Genomic DNA, 21,206 nt, shown 5'->3' on the forward strand with positions numbered 1-21,206 from the left:
AAACTACCCTCCCTAATGTCTTTTCGTAAGCACCTGAAGACTAAATCAAACTAGTTAGACCACCATTTGCTATATACATCCTACCCCTACAGTTCTGCTACTCAATTACTCTGGTGTTGCTGAATGTCTAACACCTTGTTTTTGTCCTTGTTAATTGATGCTGTTGTTCCACCATCAGAATACCCTTCTCTCGGGACTACTTCTCTATTTTAATCATCCATCATCTGTCCATCAATTTTCTAACCTCTCCTTTTTAATCCTAACTTCATAAACATTCTCAAGGCAAAATGTTACCATGTTTATTCTGTTATTTTTTTAAGAGCCGTTTTATGTAATCGTTACTCATTGGTGTTATATGTAAAGCTATCTCCTACCTGTCGGTGCTGTCGCTATATAAAAGTGATTGACAGACAAATAAATTAATCAATCTATGGGCTTTCAGGCCATATCCAGAGTGCTGCAATTTTGCTGCATAGGAGGAAAGGGGCGTGGATTTTCAGAGATTGCAAAGTGGGAGGTTCTGCACTTGACTTGCATCACTTCATCTGCATTTGAGTGGCTTGTACTATTAAGCAAGGACAATGGAGAATATTATCTCTTGATGTAAGCAGTGCTTAATTTGTAAAAATATATACGTGCTTGGGCTGTTGACAGGAGGCAACTGGAGCTTTAACCACACATTACCTCTCCTAGGGCTGCCAATGGCATTACTAGTCCAACTTCTAACCATCATACTCCTACAGTTGTGACAAGTCAGCCTATTTCAGGCCCCAAAGCTATAAGAATGGTTTGGGTGGCAGTCAAAAGTAATTTTTTATGTATATGGGATTAATAAACAACTGTTGATGTGCCCATCTTTAAATTAGACTGACAGTGCCACCATGTGAATGACTGTTACAAGCCCCAGTGTTGATGATTAAGTGCTGGTGCAGAACACCGGATCAAATTAACCACTGGACTTAAGACTGTGAGTAATGACAGGCAGTGGAGAGCATTATCATTAGTTGATTCATCAATAATAAAAGGAGATGAATATTAATGTTTAGGGCTGCATAAGCAGAGGGAAAGATCTGGTTAGTGCAGCTAGCTGAAAGAATAGAGTAGCATTTGTTTGACGTAAACGCTCCGATAGACGAGGGGCAATGGAGACTAGGCATAGGACTGTGGAAGCTGGTAGGAATTACAAGTCAGGTTGCAGATGTTTAGGCATAATACTCTGTGCCTGAGTGTGTTGAATTATTTATTGCATCAAGTAAAATCCTATGCCCAGGGGTTTGGAATTTAATGTGTACTCCGGATAGCAACTATCCCAGAATTTCCACTAATAATCCCTATGGGATAGGTTCTATCTATTATACACATTAAATTCCAAACCCCTGGGCATAGGATTTTACTTGGGAATATTGTTGATTTTGGCACTTTTTGCACCAAAATCCACAGATCCAAATAATTAATTAGACTTTCTTCTCCAATAAATTTCAGCAGTTTTGACCTGGTGTAATGTATCTATGGGAAACAGACTTTATTTCCATTATTGTATGCCATATAGCACCTATCCCAGAGTTTCCACAAATAATCCCTATGGGATAGGCTATCTGTCATACACATTAAATTCCAAACCCCTGGACATAGGATTTTATTGTGGAATTTTGTTGATTTTGGTACTTTTTGCATCAAAATCCAATATATCCAAATAATTAATGGGACTTTCTTCTCTGATAAATTTCAACAGTTTTGACCTGGTGAAATGTGTGCATGGGAAACTGACTTATTGCATCTGGATTTTACTGGGTGTGATAAATTCTGCATCACTTGTAATTTCGATCAGAAAAAAAACCCAGGCCAGTCATTCTTGGGCCTTAGTCTTCTGAAGCAAGTAGGCGTTGAAAGGAGTGGTTTCATAAAAAAAATGCTTCAGACTTCAGCTAGCTTCATGCTTCATAAACATAATGGTGTTCGGGTAAGTGGTTTCAGAAAACAAAGGCTTCACACACAATAGGAACTGGCTGGAGTGGTAAGCCAGGCATCTAAAGCGGTGAAGGGTTGTTTGATATGGCCCCACACTTATGTAAATGGTCTGTTTGAGGTGCGACTGGGATGATTTAAAGCAGCACTTCCATTCTACCAACAGACTGCTATCAGTAGTTGCATCCTTCGACCTTTCTCCGGATGCTCTACTTTTTTTTTTACAGACTTTTATATAGCGCGAACTTGACTTGCTACTAAGGCTAGGTGTTTGGGTTAAACATTTGGTTTGCAGGTATATTCTACTTAAATGGCATATGGTGTTCCACCAGTTGGTATTCATCTGCTGCCCATTTCCTTGCTCTGATTAGGTCCTCTGTATTCCTAGTTCCATAGGTTTTCAACTTCCTACTGGCCAGCAGCAAGTTTCTGGTCGTTGTTACTATGGCCACAAAGCATGTTCATGTTTTAGAATTCATGTAGGTTTCTACTGTGCTTTGGGCATAGGTTTTACATTAATCATTCAGAAAGGGAATAGCTGTGCTGACGTAGCCAGTTTAATACAATGGGCTCTGGGGCAAAGATAAGATTGGCAAAACGGGATCCAAACTACTCTGTCTTTTTGTGTCAATGAAGGAGTTGGGTTGGATCAAATTGTGTTATGTTATGTTAAATGAAACTTTTTAAGCGTATTAACACCAGAGGTTTCTTGGCGCTAACTGACAGAACAAAAACAGAGTCCCAAGGCAGAAACTAACCGGTTTTGGAGAACAGAAAAGTTTTTAAGAGCTTCCTAAATCGGAGTAGAGAACCATTGTGTGGAACGTAAATGTTCTTTAAACTCCACTTGCATCATTCCACTCCACTTTGAAGTCTCTGGAATATACTTCTTTGAGCATAATTGAGGTGGCTCCATAATAAACAGTTTTTTTAATTGATTTGCTGCGGGAAATGACTAATGTGGAGAAGTGTGGCTCAATGGTTAGAGCGGCAGACCCTGATGCAGAGGTCTAGCCCGGTACCAGGGTTCAATTCCCCGCCTCAGCGGGTCTTGGGCTCAAAAATGCCACGGACCTGATAATTCTCGCCTCGGTGCCTATTCCAATCATGGAGTCCCACTCTGCAACTCTGGCTAATAGCTTGCTTAATCTCCACAACGGCCCCCACAACGCTAAGAATGCCTGGCCTCCACCTTGGGGGTGCCCAGGAGTGGACGCCTCACAGGGAAAGCCAGGATGGGTTCCACAGCGGTATTCGTACAAGCGCCTTGAGACCCTTGCGGGTGAATAGTGCGCTATACAAGGATCAATTTACATTTACATGGTGTGAAACCAGGTAGCATGCCTGCTGGGTATCTAGGCTTGTGGAGCTAGCTTTCAGAAATGTAAGAAAGCATGTCATGCATTACCAATATTTTTTAATATTTAAAGCATGCCACCCTCATTTTTCTGTAATCAATCCTTATGGAATACATTGTAGTTTTATGGAACAAACAGGTGAACAAAGCAGGTGACTGTATCTTAGAACCGTTAACAACACAAAGGTCAAAGTTTATGATTTACTCTGTAATATGGATATGCACAAATTGATTGTTTGATTTAAGGTTTACTATTCTTCCTTCTCCTCATATGCCTGTGCCAGTCAAATGACCGTGTCAAGCCCTCACCGCCAAGATGGCAGATGCAGACGGACTCTTCTGTCCCGTAAATACTTTGGAGGAGGATGATCTTGGTAGTCCTCTATCTGGTGAGATCCTACAGGATCTGGGAGACCTTTCTCAATCGATAGAAGATGACAGCTCTGGGGCATTCAGTGTTTCAGAATCCCAATGTATGGGAAATGGCCCGGGGTCCAATGGATCTGCAATTACAGACTTTACAGGTAAGAGATGCCAACTCTGCAAAACAAAGGAAAAAATAAACATACAGTGTATATTGTGTCATGTCATACCAGATGCAAATAAATTGAGATTTTGTTGCTGAATACCAAAATTACTTATAGGATTAATCTCTGTTGAATATTTAAAATATGAGACATATATGGGAGTCGTTTTTTGTTGTCACAACGCTATAATTTCAATTAAATTGATGGCAAAAGGCTAGAAAGAAGAACCGCTGGGGTTGAAATGCTGATGTACACAAAAGTTTAAGTCCAAGATGTTGCACACATTTAAGTGACAATAGTCCTTCTAGCTCCCATGGCTGTCAAGGCACTCATGAATCTTTCTTTCTCCCTGAGGATGTTTTCTTTTTTAACATTCTAGCCCACTGGTCACTTTCCTGCGGTCTTTTCTCCTTACCCAGCAATTTTGATACTTGCCCTGTGATATTGTACAGATCTTTTATATATTATCTAAGTTACTTTTATTTCTCTCTACCACATACATCTATGTAAGTATATGAGTTACGCACGTAAACCTAGCTACAAAGCACCAACGTTGGTTCTAGAATTTGATGCTCAAAGGGAATGTGTGGGCACAATAGTTACAGGCTCGGTAGGGATTCAGAGGAAGGCATACCATATGGTATGGCGGAGGGACTACAGGAATACTGATTTGAGAGACAACATACATTGTGGTTTATCAGAATATAGAATGTGGCAAAGCTGATTGCCTTTTTTTTCAGGCCCCGGTGACTTTGAGATAAAGGCAAACTTTTATGAACATCCCTGAGACAAATTGGCTAAGAAACATTTATTGTGCCTGCTAATGATTCCTAGGTCTTCATCTTGAATTGGTTTTAACGGGAGTACAAAAGCAACCAGTTTTACCAGATCTTGTAAGCAAATATATCCACAACACGTATTCCGCATACCAATATTACAGTATAATTCATGATATGTTCATATTTAGAACTCTAAAATGCTTAGGGGAAAAAAAGGACTCTCCCACCCATCTCCTGGAAGGTCGGTACCTCTGTGACCTTAAGTGCCTCCCATAATACCAAAAGAAATGACTACCTGACTGCTATAGAATCTAGACTGGCAGTCCAGCAGCATGGAATAAAAAGTGATTTTTAATGCCAGTATAGGAGGGTTAGGTGTCCAAAAACATGTCTGTGAGTGTATGGGTTTGAAATGGGTTTGGACCTTAATGAGACATTGGCAGAGACTGTGGCCCACATGCATCAAACATTTTTGGAGTCGCAAACGGTGCGATTCCTTAAAATCGGCCGTTTGCGATTCCAAAAATGCTTTTTGGAATGCATCAAGCATTTTTAGAACTCGCAACATTTTTGCGATTTCTAAAAATGCGATTGCTTTTAAGAAATCGCAAATTTGCGATTTCTTAAAAGCAATGCATGATTACTTTTATAATTGCGAATTCGCAATTAGGGTGTCAAATTTACCGAGTGGTTGAACCACTCGGTAAATTTGCAAAAATTGTTAAAAACGCTGCAAAAGCATTTTTTACACATTCATGTTACTGACACACATGTCCTTAGGACGTGTGTGTGCAACATGATGCGAAAACAACATTTCATGAGTGCAGGGAGGGGTCATTTGAACCCCCCTCTCCACCCTTGAAATGCAATCAGGATTTGCGATATTCTAAGTGCGAATTCGCAATTCCCATTCATTCCTATGGGCATTTTAGCCCATAGGAATGAATGGGATTTGCAAATTCGCACTTTGCTAATCGCATAATATTTGAGAATCGGTAAAAATTGCGATTTTTACCGATTCTCAAATATTTTGAGAAAATGTACATGCATCCCATTTTGCATTTCCTAATTTGCGATTCCCTAAACATCGCAAATTAGGAAGTGCAAAATGAAACAATGATGCATGTGGGCCTATGCACCACACTCTGCTGCAGTATCGGGTACCGTCTGCAGAATTTAGAAGGACTTTTGAGTGTGCAAAAAGTAGATAAACAGAAGGAGTAGTCCTGGGAAGAGAGGATATTGATCAAACCTGTTGATTAAGGTTCCCAATCATCGATGTCACCAATTGGAAGGGTGACAGAGAAATGTATGCATATTTTGATGGAGTTAATGATCTACTCTGTGTAGTGGTTGCCCTATCCAAATGGAGACATAGTTTACCTGAGAGTTGCACTTTAAAATAAATCTGTTTGTGCCATAAGCAAAGCCTTGCTGAGGAGGAACCAGATGTTGTATTTGTATACAAAATTATGTTCAAGAGAGAATAAAAAAAATAAAAAGCGCTCTGAATTGATTTACACTTCCTCAAATGAATGTTGACTATAACTAAGTTGTCGCTGGCATTTAAAACCAGCTTTGGATCCAATTTGTATGTGCACTTGGCAGTTGAGTTGAATTAATTATTTCTGTAATGTGATTTATTTAACTGCACCCCTCTAGCTCATACCTAGTTTGGTACCTAGTTTGGTTTTCAAATATGTGGACATGCCATGAAATCAGAAGAATAAAGAGTTCTGGTTTTAACCAATCTTTAGCCAGTCTTTTAATGTGCTTAAGGCTGGAATTTAATTCTGTAATCAGCCAAAAATGTTGGATATCTTAAGAATTTAAATCCAGAATCTTTGCACCTTCTACAGAGAATTTTAGAGAAAGAGCCCTAAATACCTACACAAGTTGGATCTTATCTACACTCGGAAGTAAAACTTTAATTCTAGCTAAGCTTTTCAAATTGTCCAGAATAAAAATATGATAAAACATAGATACAGCTCACTACGTATGCTGGAAACCATCCTCTGGATTAAACCTGACCCTTGCTTCGGGTCCCTACATATGTGTAAATGGAAAATCAGAGTGAGCGGCCTTATATTGCTGCTCCCTTTGATCACACTAAATATAAAATGCATGTCTTATTTCTTATAAGTGACTATGAAAGAAAACCTTTGGGAAATAACAAACCTCTCCCTTTTTCAGTGCCAAAGACCCTGAGTTATTTACAAAAAATCTTGACTTGTAGCATTGGTTGGTCCCTAACCATCAAAGAAATCTTCTAAAGAAAGCTTGTCTTTGTGATGCAGTGAAATAGCTGAGCGGCAGGAATGCCCGATCCCACTTCCCTCTTCTCCTGCCTCGAGCACTCCTCCCTTTTCTCCCGTGATCCCCGCCCACACAAACTACTCATAACTATTCTGATACAGATAGCCCACCAAAGCTGAAAAGCACAAGATCTTGCGTTCTAAATGAAATCTTGTAAAATAGAAAATATCTTAAATATGTTCAAGACATGGACTTCTTTCTTTTAGAAGTGTAGTAATTATTTGTGTTTAGCTGTTTTCAGTGCATTTTAATAGCTGCATTTGATGAACTGGAGTTCTTTAAATTTCACCCAGCCCATAAAACTTTAAAAATGTGCAGGGCAAGTTCTTCCTCTAAAAATTGACTCCTTTCAGAGATATCAATTTAGTAATGACTCTTCTTGGACAGTAGACAATCTGGTTTTATTTACTTAACAAACATGAAAGTGATTCGAGCTTCTATGTTGTTAACAGTGCGACACAGTAATGATGCACTTAAAGTCGTTATATAGATGAGCAATCGAAAGGAAGAGTAGTTGAATTGTTGGTTGGGGGTTAAAGATATTTCATGTTATGTTGCTTTGCTTTTAATGCTCTTTTATTTGTATTTTTTTAGACACCATTTCACCCGCATCAAGTCCTTCCTCCATTACCTTCCCGGCAGCTCCAGGTAGCTTAGATGAAACGCCCAGTGGAGCATTAAGCATTGAATGTAAAGTATGTGGTGATAAAGCGTCGGGCTACCATTATGGAGTTCATGCTTGCGAAGGCTGTAAGGTAATGTGTGAATTTCCCCAGCCCACAAGCCAGACCTTTTTTTTAGTCACAAAGATGCTGTAAAGTGTATTTGCAGATTGCACAGCTCAAAATGACACTTAACATATATCTGAATTCTAGATCTTTCATACGTTCGTAGGCCTTTTGAGGGCATATTGTCTAGCAAACTTTGAACAATATTGACAAGTTGGTGTAAGGCAAAATCGAGCCCAGTAACGTGCCACTTAACTTATACTTGCATGTAGTTTGCCCCAGAGAAATCTTCTAAATTAGTACTACAGCATCATCCACTGGGAAAAGTCAGATTCTTTGACTGACACTTCAGCCCGTTTGTCAAGGTTTCTTTGCATGTGACATGAGTGCCTTTACAAAATAATGATATTATGAACAGGCGATAGACAAGTACAGTACAAGGAACACATTTTAAAAAGTAGTTCTTTTGTGAAAAGAAATCATAGGAATCAAGGGCTAAAATAAAGGCAAATTGTCTAGTTAAGCAGATTGGGATAGACAGAGTAGTGGAACGTCGTGGTACTGGTTGGAGTACCTTAAAACAATCTGAAGAAAACTGGGAACGGGGGGACAGGACTGGAAACCATCCATTCACCAATAGTTACAATACGAGAGTGGGAAAAGGACTTTGATAGGCTTTCTTTTTGAAATGCACAATCTTTGGTGTTTGAGTGTTAGTGTGAGTGTTTATGGATAATGAAAATTAGAACACATAATGGTTCCTGTTAAGTTACATATAAGAGGTCATGCTAGCAGGTGACTTAAAGGAAGTGCCATTGGGAGCTCCTAGACTGACTTTGGGGGATACAAAACGACTAATCAGATGGGAACTAGCAATTGTTCCAAAAAAAGGAAAAAAGGGCTGTATCACAAAATCGGGTATAAATTCACTAGTCCGCTGTAAAATGGTATGTGTTCAGAAATTGTGAATATCACAGGACCAAACAAGGACTACGATGGTATGAACACTTGTAGGGCAAATGCTGAGTCATCATAAGTAACAGGCTAAGGCATCCGAGGCCGGAAGATTAGTCTGGCTGAAGGCGCAGGAGCCCAAGGTTAGAACTCGATGGTGTGTGTCAAAAGAACATGAAAGTGAAGCCACTAAAGCAAAGGCCGGGTGTCCCATTCCGGAAACCTGCCAAAGGAGAAGTGCCAATGTAAAATAAAGAACATGAAGCCCATCCTAAAGCATTTTGGCCGCGTCCCTTGCATTAACCAATGGGGGCCAGCCAGGTTTGTTCCCCCCTGGTGAATTCAATCCACCCCCGCCTAATAGAAAAGAAGGTTAAATTGTTGCAGTGACATGACTGGTAATCTAGGGATTGGATGTTCCCCTGGTCAAAATGATGAGCTAACGGGGAAGGATGGTTTCCAGTAGCACTAACAATGGTTAGCGAGTTAAGCATGCCATCTATCACTGGGGGTACCTCAAAGACAGAAGAACTCTGCGAGAGACTTCAACTTCACCTGATCATTTGAAGAAGATTATTGCCAAGTTTGCTATTATATTTATCAAAAATAAATATTAACATTGCTTTGCTCCACATGAGAGCGAGCAAAGTGTAGGGAAAATGTAAATAAACTGCTGCCAGTTGTACTCCAGCACGTTTGTGTCTATACTTTCTTTAAAGAATTGTGGCTCTTGGCTCAGTGGCATAAGTGCTAGGGTTGTAATTATAGCCTGAAAGATCCTTAAACAGACATAAGTCCCATGATAGGCACTGAATACCCACTATCGTAGAGGAGATCCCTTTTCTCTAGATTTCTTTCCCCTGGACAGAAGCTAGAAAATAGCCCTAACAAATCTTTACGGGAAACATCCTTTACAACATGATCTTTACCACGCAATACCTTTACCATGCAATGCCTTTACCACACATTGCCTTCACTATGCAAGTCTTTACCACACATATGCCTTTACCATACAATCCTTTAGGACAAAAATCATAAGCATATATTAGCTAAGTGCATTGCAGCAGCGTTTTAGGGTTTAGAGGCGAGTACGGGTATTTTTTAGGGTTTGGGTTTTTTTAAGGGTATCTGTTGGTAAGAGTTATTTAAGGGATTAGTGGGTTGTGTTTGAGGAGTCCGAACACATTGTTGATATATATATATATATATATATATATATATATATATATATATATATATATATATAAATATATATATATATATATATATATATATATTCCTCTAGAAACCGTGAGTAATTTTAATAGTAATTGTGTGTTATGGGTAATAGATTTTTTATTGTGTGGCACTCTAAGCACTTTAAATTCTTTAGCACTTTGTGTAGGCCTCCATTAAGCTGAACCAGGGTAGGTGTTGATGTAAATATGCATTTATGCAGAAATACAAACTCTCTGAATATTGTAAATCAAACTCTAAATTTTGATAAAAAAATAGGGCATCATAATATCCAAGTAATTGGACACAGCGCAGTTATATACTCCCATTCAAAACTGAAAGGATATAAGGGAAAAGCTGTTAAGCACTGTGTATATATATATGAGATTTGTATATTTATAATTTTAGTCATTGAAATTATGTTTATGAATTTTAGGTATTTTGTGTATATTTATTGCATGGATATTGATGTTATTTATTTATTTATTTATTGCATAATGTTGCACTATACATTTTGGAGTGGCTTGGTTACACTGATGCATTTATGCCGATGAAGAGAGTTGATGTTTACATCTACATACACATGTTTATTTATTGAGCAATCACGAAATTGTAAGGTGAAATGCACTGATCAGCATGAAGCAGAGCGCACGCTGCATGAGTATGTTTTCCATGTCTATGCAAAGGTGAATCACGTGATTGTGTGCACTAGGGGCGGGCAGTCTGTGTAAGTTTAAAAGTAACGATATGCTGCCAAATTCTTTGTGTGAGCAAGAGCACTGCTGTGCTCGAAACACATCGCAGCAGAGCGGGAAAGTGAAATAAATTACCTTTCTCTGCCTTGTTCCTTTTCGGTCCGCCGCCTTCATTTCGCCAGGAGTGGATGTTATGGAAGATTGTTGTCAATGATATATGCACCAAGGAAAGGGCGCGGCATATCCGGGACGAGGATTGAGGATTCCGAAAACGCAAAACTAAAGTACAGGAGGGAGGAAAGCATAAATCGATGCGCGGCGTTATCTGTGATTGAGCGTAACAAGTAATAACAGTTTAACAGGACACCCGCAACTAATTAAACAGAAAATTTAAATGTCGGCCGACAGCGTAAAGGAACGGGAGGCTAGGGCGAGCACGATGTTTTCGGATAGTCAACCAACACCAACGACTACCCGTAATAAGTCGGAAGCTGCCAGTGGCCCCAAAAATGACTCTCTGCATGACAAAATTAAAATCTTGGAAAAGAAATCCCGCCAGGAACAAAGTAAATGGTGGGAGTCGAAGTCTTTACAGAGGTTCATTGACGTCAACAGGATACCTCGGGGACTTCGAATACTCACAGCACCCAGCTATGAAAACCCTAATCCGGACCTAATGAGGGAATGGGCAGATATAAACCTCGAGGCTTCGAGGCAACAAGTGATCATCCTTATCAAGTATGCGGATATAGATCAGGCAAGAATTCTAGATAAAATCTCTGCCATAAACGAGGAATTAGAAACCATGGGTCCTGAGGATGAAAAAGAGAAACTAATAAAAGAGATGAAAATAAGGCTAAAAAAAGAAGAAGAAGAAAAGATCATAGACCGCAAAACATACAAGTTCCAAAGGGATCGCAAAGATTATGAAATAGGGCAGATCTTTACATTCTCAAAACGGTATGACTCCATGTGTACCACGTTGACAGGCAAGACACAAGCAGCGAGGCGGGAAAAGGGGCCTCAAAACAGAATGCGCAAAGATCAAACTGATTCTACAATATCGGATTTCAGCTCGGAAGGAGGCAGTGGATCCGAGTCGGAACAAAGGGAGGTGGTGTCTGATACACTGAAAAAAAGACCCTTCCCGGGATTAGAAATCAGTTTTTTATGCCGGGGCAGACTGCAGTCACTAAGACCTGGAACGCAAAAAAACTACAACGAAGGAGGAAGAACTACATCACAAGGAAAAGGCAGAGGACGAGGCAACGGAGGAAACGGAGGACAGTCCACGTGGAGAGGTCGGGGCAAATGGACCAAGAAACAATAACATCCACAAACAAAACGATAATCAATCTCACCCCCATGGCTCTAACTGAGAAAGAAGAAAAATTTTTGAAACTGGGGTTATCTTTTGCACCGAAATCTAACCTCAATTATGTGGCAGCACGGACTGATATCTATAAGGCAACAAGGAAGTTGAAGTTAAGAAAATATTACAAGATCAAGAATGCCAACAAACGTCCTGCAGGCAGTAGTTTAAGTCAAGGAGAACAAACGGGAACCCTCTCCCAGGAGTTGGCTGGTCTATTGGAGACTGAGGGAGCGGAACCTGTGGTGCAAATGGAGAGTACTCCTAATACACAAATTGAAAAAGAGGGTGAGACGGGGCTTACACCCTTCAAACCTCTGTCCACATTTTGTCCTATTATGCCGCACGATGGAATAGATATTTTCCATGAGAATGTTACAAATGACCTTAAAGACTTACACAAGCGAGTATGCAAGGGACATTTAGAAATAATCAACAAACAATGGACTATGAACAATTGGTCACGAGATTGAATAAAGATAAGAACATCATAGTACGACCAAGTGATAAAGGAGGCAATGTGGTCTTACTAACAAAGGAAATATACGAGAAAGAGGCATATGCACAGTTGAACGACCGCAATCACTGTGAGAGGGTGAATGCGGTATCAGTAAAGGGAATGCAATCTGAAAATATTATTCACTACTAACGAAATGGAAGGGCAAGAAATTAATATCAGACTGTAAATTTCAATATCTCAAAGTAGACCACCCAGTCATGCCCTGTATATATTTCATTCCCAAAGTGCATAAGGACCTTGAAAACCCCCCAAGTAGACCCATCATAAATGCAAGAGGGGATTGCTAGAGAACACGTCAGTGTATATTGACTATTTTCTCCAAATTTATGTGCAATCCCTTGATTCATATGTCCGTGACTCAGGTGATTTTCTATTTAAATTAGACAACATTCAATGGCAACCAGGAGATTGGATGCTAGCCCTTGATGTGAGTGCCCTTTACACGAGTATTCACCATTTGGACTGTATTGAGGCTTTCAAGTATTACTTGGCAAGAAGGACTGGAGAGTTTAAAGAGCACAATGCCATGTTGATTAGGATGCTAAATTACTGTTTGGAGCATAATGTGTTCATATTTAACAATCTCTTATATAGACAACGCCAAGGAGTGGCAATGGGGGCCAGTTTTTCACCAAGCGTCGCATGTTTACACATGGGTGCTTGGGAGGAACTGGTCCTCAGAACCACTTTTGAAAAAGAGATGAGGGAAAATGTGATTGCGTGGTACCGCTTTATTGATGATTTGTTTGTTGTGTGGAGGGGCACGCGTGAAGAAGCAGAAGAGTTCATTGAAAACATGAATAAGAATGACCTAAACATTAACTTCACGGTATCAATGAGTCAGACACAGGTGCCCTTTCTTGTCATCGAGGTTTATACCCGCAATAACAAATTGGAGAGCAGGCTATACCGAAAAGCCACCGCAGGAAACACAATACTGCATGCGAGCAGCACTCACCTGGCTCATTTAATACGGAGCATTCCGTATGGGGAGATGCTCAGGCTTAGGAGGCTATGCAGTGAACCTGAGGAACTAAAGAAAGCTCAGGAAGCCAGCACACTTAGATTTTTGGAACGTGGGTACCATGCCAACACAATCAGACAGGCAATCTAGAAATCCATCATCAAGGACAGAATGGAGTTGCTTGGTTGCAATGATGTCTCGGCTGAGACGCATAGTATACCAAATACAACAGGCAGTAAAGAGGGAGCAAGAACTGAACCTTTTCGAATAATAATTGGGTACTGTAACCAACACCGGGAGGTGCGCAAAATCATAGATAATAAAAACTGGCCCACAGTGAGTAAAGATCCTATTATTGGCCAGGACCTCCCCAGAAAGGCATCCATCACTTTCAGTAAAGCTCCTAATATGAGAGAGAGGGTAGTTGTAACATGCCCAGAAATATTGGACAGCACATCATGGTACAAAAACAACCAAGGGTTCTTCAGATGTAAAACCTGTAAGGCCTGTGTACATGCTGTCAACAAACGGGTATACAGTGATGGCTTTAGTGAACGAGAACATCAAATCACTAAAGTATTAACGTGTAAAACGGAATACGCTGTATACGTCCTGGAATGCCCATGCAAACTGAAATATGTGGGGAGCACTAAGCTCCCCGTCCATAGAAGAATATTGCAACATTTTAGGGCAATAACAACACAGGACAACACCTACCCGGTGGCACGCCACTTCAAAACACATCATCAGAGCAACAATAAAGAACTGATATATTATGTGGTGGATGCTATAACAGCTAGCAGGAGAGGGGGCAATAGGGAGGCAAAATTGCGTAAAATGGAAACCAATTACAGCTTAAAGTTTAATAGTAAACAGCCTGGGGGATTGAACCTCACGGAGGACCTATACACATGTCTGCATTAGGATAGAAAATATCAGAATCCTTATTCAGGAAGCAAGTCTCTAAGGAATATACATAAATGTTTACAATATTGTATATAAATCCATTCTAAATACTTTTTTATTTGTGTATAATGAAAAATGTTTTTTAATGTATTTTAGTATATTTATGGTTTTAAGATCGTATTACTATTTCATTACATACTAGAATATATTCCTTAGCAATGCATTCCATGAAAACAACTAAGACATAATGTATATAACAACAAGGGTCTGTACAACAGATTGCAGTGCTATATGTCTAGAAACATGCAACATAACAGGAGATGTGAGAGAAAAATATATAATTGGACAATATCTCTCTAACCATTAGCAATTTGACCCCCTATTGCAGCAATTACCATAACTTAGCAAAACCCATTGGTCAATATAGGTTCAGGATACTCTATCAACAGAACTGTAAGACTCTGGGGTACATCACAATTGCGGAAAATGATATGAATATGTCCAGTGTAATGAGCATTGCAATAACTATTAAGTTTAGCCTATCAAGATACAATAGCAAGAGGTGACCTATGGAAAGAGAGTGAGAAGCAGATAGTAGAATAAGTACATAATATGAGAGGGAGGCTACACTGGAAGCAGAGACAGAATAGATGGAACAAATGGACTTTAAATTCGAAGCTCAGTCCTACTCTGAAAAAGTTTAAGCTTATATAATATTTATTAGCACACTAATGCACTTTTCACGTATTGGGATTAATAGGGGCAATACACAAGGAAACACCGAGAAGATCACATGTGTGCAATAACTACAACTAAGGGATTTATCCCACAGTTTTGAAACTGTATCAATGTGTTGTAAATTTGAACCAGGATTTAACCCATGATTTTTACCACAAATGTATATATATGAATTTATTATGGCATAACTATGTACTATAGCAAAGTTTTTTCATGTACTAGTAATTCGCACCTGTAATTCAAGGTACCATTTGCCTTTGACAAAAAGTCTTTCCTCTATTATCATGTTTGTGATAGACCAATCATGAAACAGCACTGTGCACTTTAAAAACTCATGTATAATGTGGTTACGCTGTCATGTGATCAAGGCTCTGTGCCGAAACGTTATGGCGACATCTGAATAAATCTAACCAGCATCTGATAATCTGGTCCGTGTCTGTGTCCACAGCGTGCGTGAGGAGACGGTGGTTGTACTATATATATATATATATATATATATATATATATATATATATATATATATATATATATATATATATATATATATATATATATATACACACACATACGGATCATGCGTATACATCTTAGAGTGCACTTGCCATTTAATGTATGTTGTCAGCACTAAACTGCAAGTTTTAACAGGATCCTTCAACACCTTCGAGCGGTGGTTAACTCAGATCCTAATTATCCTGTGGTACGACATTTAAAATTGGTTCATAACAATCACCTAAATGATCTCTGCTATTTTGTTAAAAGTTCAATGCCTAAAAATTGCAGAGTGGGTAACAGAGAAAAAAGATTGAGACAATTGGAATCAGAATTCATTATGTTACTCGACACCAAAATGCCTATTGGTCTTAACAACAGTGATGATTTACATAACTTTCTCTGATCCATGTAGCGTCCAGAAATACTAGGTATGGCGAAGATTTTCGTTTTTTTTTTTTAAACTGGTTTGAATTCTTGCTTCAGCCAGGTTTTAGTCTAGGTTTTACTGGGTTTTATCTGGTTTTAGCTGAGGATATTACCGGTTTTTAAACTCCTTGATTTTATTCTATCCTATTTAGATATTATGGTATCATTGAATTGTCTGTCCTAGTTTAAGCACTTTAAATAGATGGCTGCTATATTTACAGTGATAACTATAATCTGGTGTTGTGATTCTTTTTACCTGGTTGGATCTTGGTTTTATTTGGTTTTATCTGAGGTTTCCCTCTGGTTCACTGGGTTTTATGGAGCTTTGACAGGTTTTTAACATTACGACACCAGTAGTATCAAATAAAGTTGGGACACTGGTCCATAAGTGGTATTCCACTTTATTGACTAAGAATATTATCTAAGTGATTTGTCAAAATAATATTTTGGATCGGTGACTCTCTGGATTGGATTATCTGAATAATTGTGTTTGAAAAAAATGGGACTCTCAATTGAAAAACGTAGTTGCTAACTGTTATACTAGATTATGAAAATATATGTAAATGTAAATGTAAATTTGGCGTATTTGTATAGCGCGAACAGTGACCTGGAGGCATCCCGGCGCTTGTACTCCTACCACAAGGGAACCCCTCCTGGCTTTTCCTTGTGGGGTGTCCACTCCTGGGCATCCCATGGTGAAACCAGGCATCCCTTGTGTATCAGGGGGCCTTTGTGGAGACTAAGCAAGCTATTGCCCAGAGTTGCAGCTTGGGACCCATGCTTAGAATCGGCACTGAGGCGAGAATATCCGGTCAGAGGAATTTAAGCCCGAACCCGCCGAGGCGGAAATCGAACCCTGGTCCCTGGCCAGCGTTCTGCATCAAGGTCTGCCGCTCTAAGCATTGAGCCACACTTCTCCACTCCACATATGATGGGTGTTTGCCAAATGCTGTTATATATTTATGTATTATTTTATTCTTAAACTTAAGCACTTTCACGTTTGCACTTTTTTGCACATGTTCCAAAATATTCTAATAGTTAGTGATTTTACAGGCGATTTATGGAGTATAATCAAATGACGACAATATAATGATTTCTACACACATTGATGTTTATGGGTCTTCCAGCACTATGCTATTATTATTTGTTGAGTCATACTAATCAGAATAATCATTTACCAAGTTTCATATGTGTTATCATTATTTAAGTACTATGCTTTTAGTATGTATGGATTTGTTGAGCCTGACATTACTAATGCAGTTTTTATATATGTGTGTGTAGATTAATATCATGTGGCTTTGATATCGGAAACAGGATTGTTTCAATGTTCATACTCCTGTCTGAACTAATTTAAAGATGGTTGTATCATGTGCTCATTTCAAATCACTATATATATGCACTGATAGGTCCAGCACGTCGCGATCAAGACTGCCGTTTGGCAGTCGAAACGCGTCAGGCTGGGCACTCGCTTATAAATTCTATGCACTTGCACTTGCACATGTAAATCTGTAAAAAAGGATATTTATCTCCACTTTGTGGTCCTACCTGCTTGGATCGTGAAAGGATCGCTCACAGGATTGTGATATATATATATTACCTACTGGCAGTCACCAGTAGGTAGTTATAGTTAGGACCTAGTTTCCATAAGAAATCCGCAACATTCTATTGGGAATAACTTTGTCGCCGGTTGATGAATCTCCGCGAATTTCTCAAAGAAGATGGCCCGCTCCGCTCCATCTTTGAAAGTCTCGGGAAGACTCGTCAAGCGGGGGCAGAGAAAAATGGCGGGTCCCAAAACGTGTTTTCCTCATGGTAATTTCCATAGGACGATTAGACCCGGCTACAGCCCGAACCGCTGAACGGAATTACACCAAATTTGGGAAAATGGTAGGGTCTGGTACGCAGATCACGCTTTTGGTTAAATGGTTAAATCCCACCAGTAGTTGTTGAGAAAATCGACTTTGAAAAAATGTATATATCTATAAGCGCGCACGGTACGCGTACCGTGCGCGGACCTTCACGTGCGCGAGCTGCATTATGATTGGCTGCCAATGTCTGTCAACACTCCAAAACAGAAATTGTTGGCAGCCAACTTGTGCCTCGGTAGATTGAGGCACAGGAAAGCAGAAAAACAAACCTGTAGAACTCAAAAAGGGGGCAGGGTAGAATCACCCTGACCCCCTAGGCCTGCTCAGGGGGTCCCACAAGGACCCCATAGGCCCCCCCAATTATTTTTTTCAAAAAATCACGGTGTATGCGTACCGTACGCGCACCCCGCGATTTTTGGAAAAAAAAATATTTTTGGGGGGGCCTAGGGGGTTCTTGTGGGTCCCCCTGAGCAGGCCTAGGGGGTTAGGGTGATTCTACCCTGCCCCCTTTGCGTGTTTTCCACCTTTGTTTCACTGCTTTCTTGTGCCTTGGTTCTACTGAGGCACAAGATGGCTGCCAACACTTCCTGGTTTGGAGTGTTGACAGACAGTGACAGCCAATCAGCATGCCCTCCTGAGAAAGCTGCATGCTCATTGGCTGTCAACACTTCTAACCAGGAAGTGTTGGCATCCATCTTGTGCCAGTGTTGATAGACAGTGGCAGCCAATCAGCATGCCTTCCCGAGAAAGCTGCATGCTCATTGGCTGTCAACACTTCTAACCAGGAAGTGCTCAGTAGATTGAGGCACAAGAAAGCAGACAAACAAACGTGAAGAACACAAAAAGGGGGCAGGGTAGACACACCCTGACCCCCTAGGCCTGCCCAGGTGGTCCCACAAGGACAAAAAAGGCCCACATTTTTCTTTTTAAAAAACCTGGTCTGTTTTTTTTTTAATTACCCCCCGGGGGGACCAAATCCCGGGGGCATAGTGATAAAGAAGTGTGGGGGGGTCCCCAATCCCCCCCATACTGCCCCGGGGACCGCCGCCCCGGGGGCAAAGCAAAGCAGCCCCTTGGCACATACTGGAGGCTCCTGGTGGGCTAGTTGGCCCCCAGGGACCCCGAGTATGCATGGGGAATTAGTTCCCCCTCTACAAACACGCCAAGGGGCTGCGTTGCAGAGAGGTGTATAAAAGGGTGTGGCCTCAATACACCTCTCTGCAATGCAGCCCTCTGGCGCATACTGGAGGTTCCAGGTGGGCTAGTTGGCCCCCAGGGACCCCCAGTATGCAAGGGGAATTAGTTCCCCCTCTGCAAACACGCCAGGGGGCTGCGTTACAGAGAGGTGTACAAACATTTTTTATCAATTTATATTAAAAATATGTAATGTAATTTAAAAAATAATATATCTAAAAATAAAAAATGTATAATAATGTAGAAAATCAGTATAAAAAATATAACAATTATTACATTTAAAAATTATCATTTAAAAAACCATTGAAATTCACTGAAAAAGACCATAGGTTTCAGCCACGTTATAGTTAGGAATTACCATTTAAAAAAACCTTTGAAATTCACTTAAAATATCATAGGTTTCAGCCACGTTATAGTTAGGAATTAGCATTTAGAAAACCTTGCAAATTCACTGAAAAAACCATAGGTTTCACACACGTTATAGTTAGGAATTGGCATTTTAAAAACCTTTGAAATTCACTGAAAAAACCATAGGTTTCACACACGTTATAGTTAGGAATTGGCATTTTAAAAACCTTTGAAATTCACTGAAAAAACCATAGGTTTCACACCAGTTATAGTTAGCTGGTCATTTTACTCATACAAAACCTATGAAATTCCCCTGTTATAGTTAATTCAGCTAACTATAACTCGTGCGCCCGCAATGCACTGCTGATGACGTCACATTATACATCACTCATGACATGGTCAGTGACATCACTCATGATATCACTGACGACATCTCAAATGACATCATATATATATATATATATATATATATATATATATATATATATATATATATATATATATATATATATATATATATATATATTGAGCAAGGCGGTTGAATATCGCCGAAACGCGTCTGGGCTGTAATCGGAATAAAGAGACATTACTTTGGAATATATTCATGGAGTCAGCGCCTTCTTTACAAACAAAGTTTGGACTGGTGTGTAATATATATATATATATATTCACTGAAAAAACCATAGGTTTCACACCAGTTATAGTTGGGAATTTGCATTTAAAAAACCTATTAAATTCACATAATAAAAATCCTAGGTTTCACACCAGTTATAGTTAGCTGGAAATTTTACTGACATAAAACCATTGAAATTCCCACGTTATAGTTAGTTGGACTAACTATAACTAGCGCGTGCAATGCACTGCTGATGACGTCACATATTACATCACTCATGACTTGGTCAGTGACATCACTCATGACACCATCCTTGTGACAGAGTGACAGATCTCATTTCACTGTAATTTTACCCATTTCAGTTACAACAACCAATTCAGTAATTCCACCATCTATATACACATCCACTCATTCACCAACAGTTCTCTGTAGTCACTCATACATATACTCACCCATCATATGAAGTGATACACCTATACATCCTGTTACACACCGACAGTCATCCAAAAGTTACTCACACACATACTCACACATGCAAATAAACTATTGATCATCCATTTATTTGCATATAGAGCAATACACACACTACCACCTTACTTCTAATGAAAATTACAAATATTTATTCTCTTAAACAATCACTTTTCGAAACACATACTTATTTAAACAGGAACTCTTACAATCTCTTACTCTCACATATACTCACTTATATGCATCAATATTCACATATTCTATATTAAAACATATGTAGTTACTGTTGAAAACACTAGTGAGACAGTCATTTACTCACTAACATACACTTATCCACACTATTCAACCATGCAGTCCTGCACATATGCAGTCTTTAAAATACATACAAAAAAAGTCAGTGTAGTAAGTAATTCCCACACTAAACAAAACAGACACTCATACTGATACTAAAAAAATCTAATAACCCACACACACATGTAGTTACTCACCAACCCATGCAGCCACTTATGCACAAAGTGAAACACTGATACATATTTTTTAATTTTTAAACATTACTCCCTAATATATGTATTCACTAAAATACACTTAATAAGCCAGTTAACCAATCATTTTTTTTAAAAAAAACATCCATTAAGACACTTTTTTATTTATTTATTTATTTATTTTTAGAGTTTTCTATAGCGCGAACTTGAACCGATTAGGTTATCAGAGCGCTTTACATAGCACAAGTTTCGTTACATGTTAACACAGCAGTTTACATA

At 39.4% G+C, this 21,206-nt stretch overlaps 1 protein-coding gene across 4 annotated transcripts in view; it reads left to right on the forward strand.

The window, feature by feature from the left end:
* PPARA (peroxisome proliferator activated receptor alpha) overlaps positions 1-21,206 on the forward strand; it is a 300,306-nt gene that overhangs the window by 149,383 nt on the left and 129,717 nt on the right. For 3 of the 4 annotated variants that reach the window (XM_086952755.1, XM_086952756.1, XM_086952757.1), the window contains exons 3-4: positions 3,607-3,846; positions 7,539-7,699. In XM_086952755.1, coding sequence (XP_086808881.1) covers positions 3,639-3,846; positions 7,539-7,699 — 369 coding nt within the window. In that variant the 5' untranslated portion in view covers positions 3,607-3,638. The remainder of the gene's footprint in view (positions 1-3,606; positions 3,847-7,538; positions 7,700-21,206) is intronic. The other variant, XM_086952758.1, reaches the window with a different exon arrangement.

This window comes from Lissotriton vulgaris, chromosome 1_2, assembly GCF_964263255.1.
Source record: "Lissotriton vulgaris chromosome 1_2, aLisVul1.2, whole genome shotgun sequence".
Lineage (NCBI taxonomy): Eukaryota > Metazoa > Chordata > Amphibia > Caudata > Salamandridae > Lissotriton > Lissotriton vulgaris.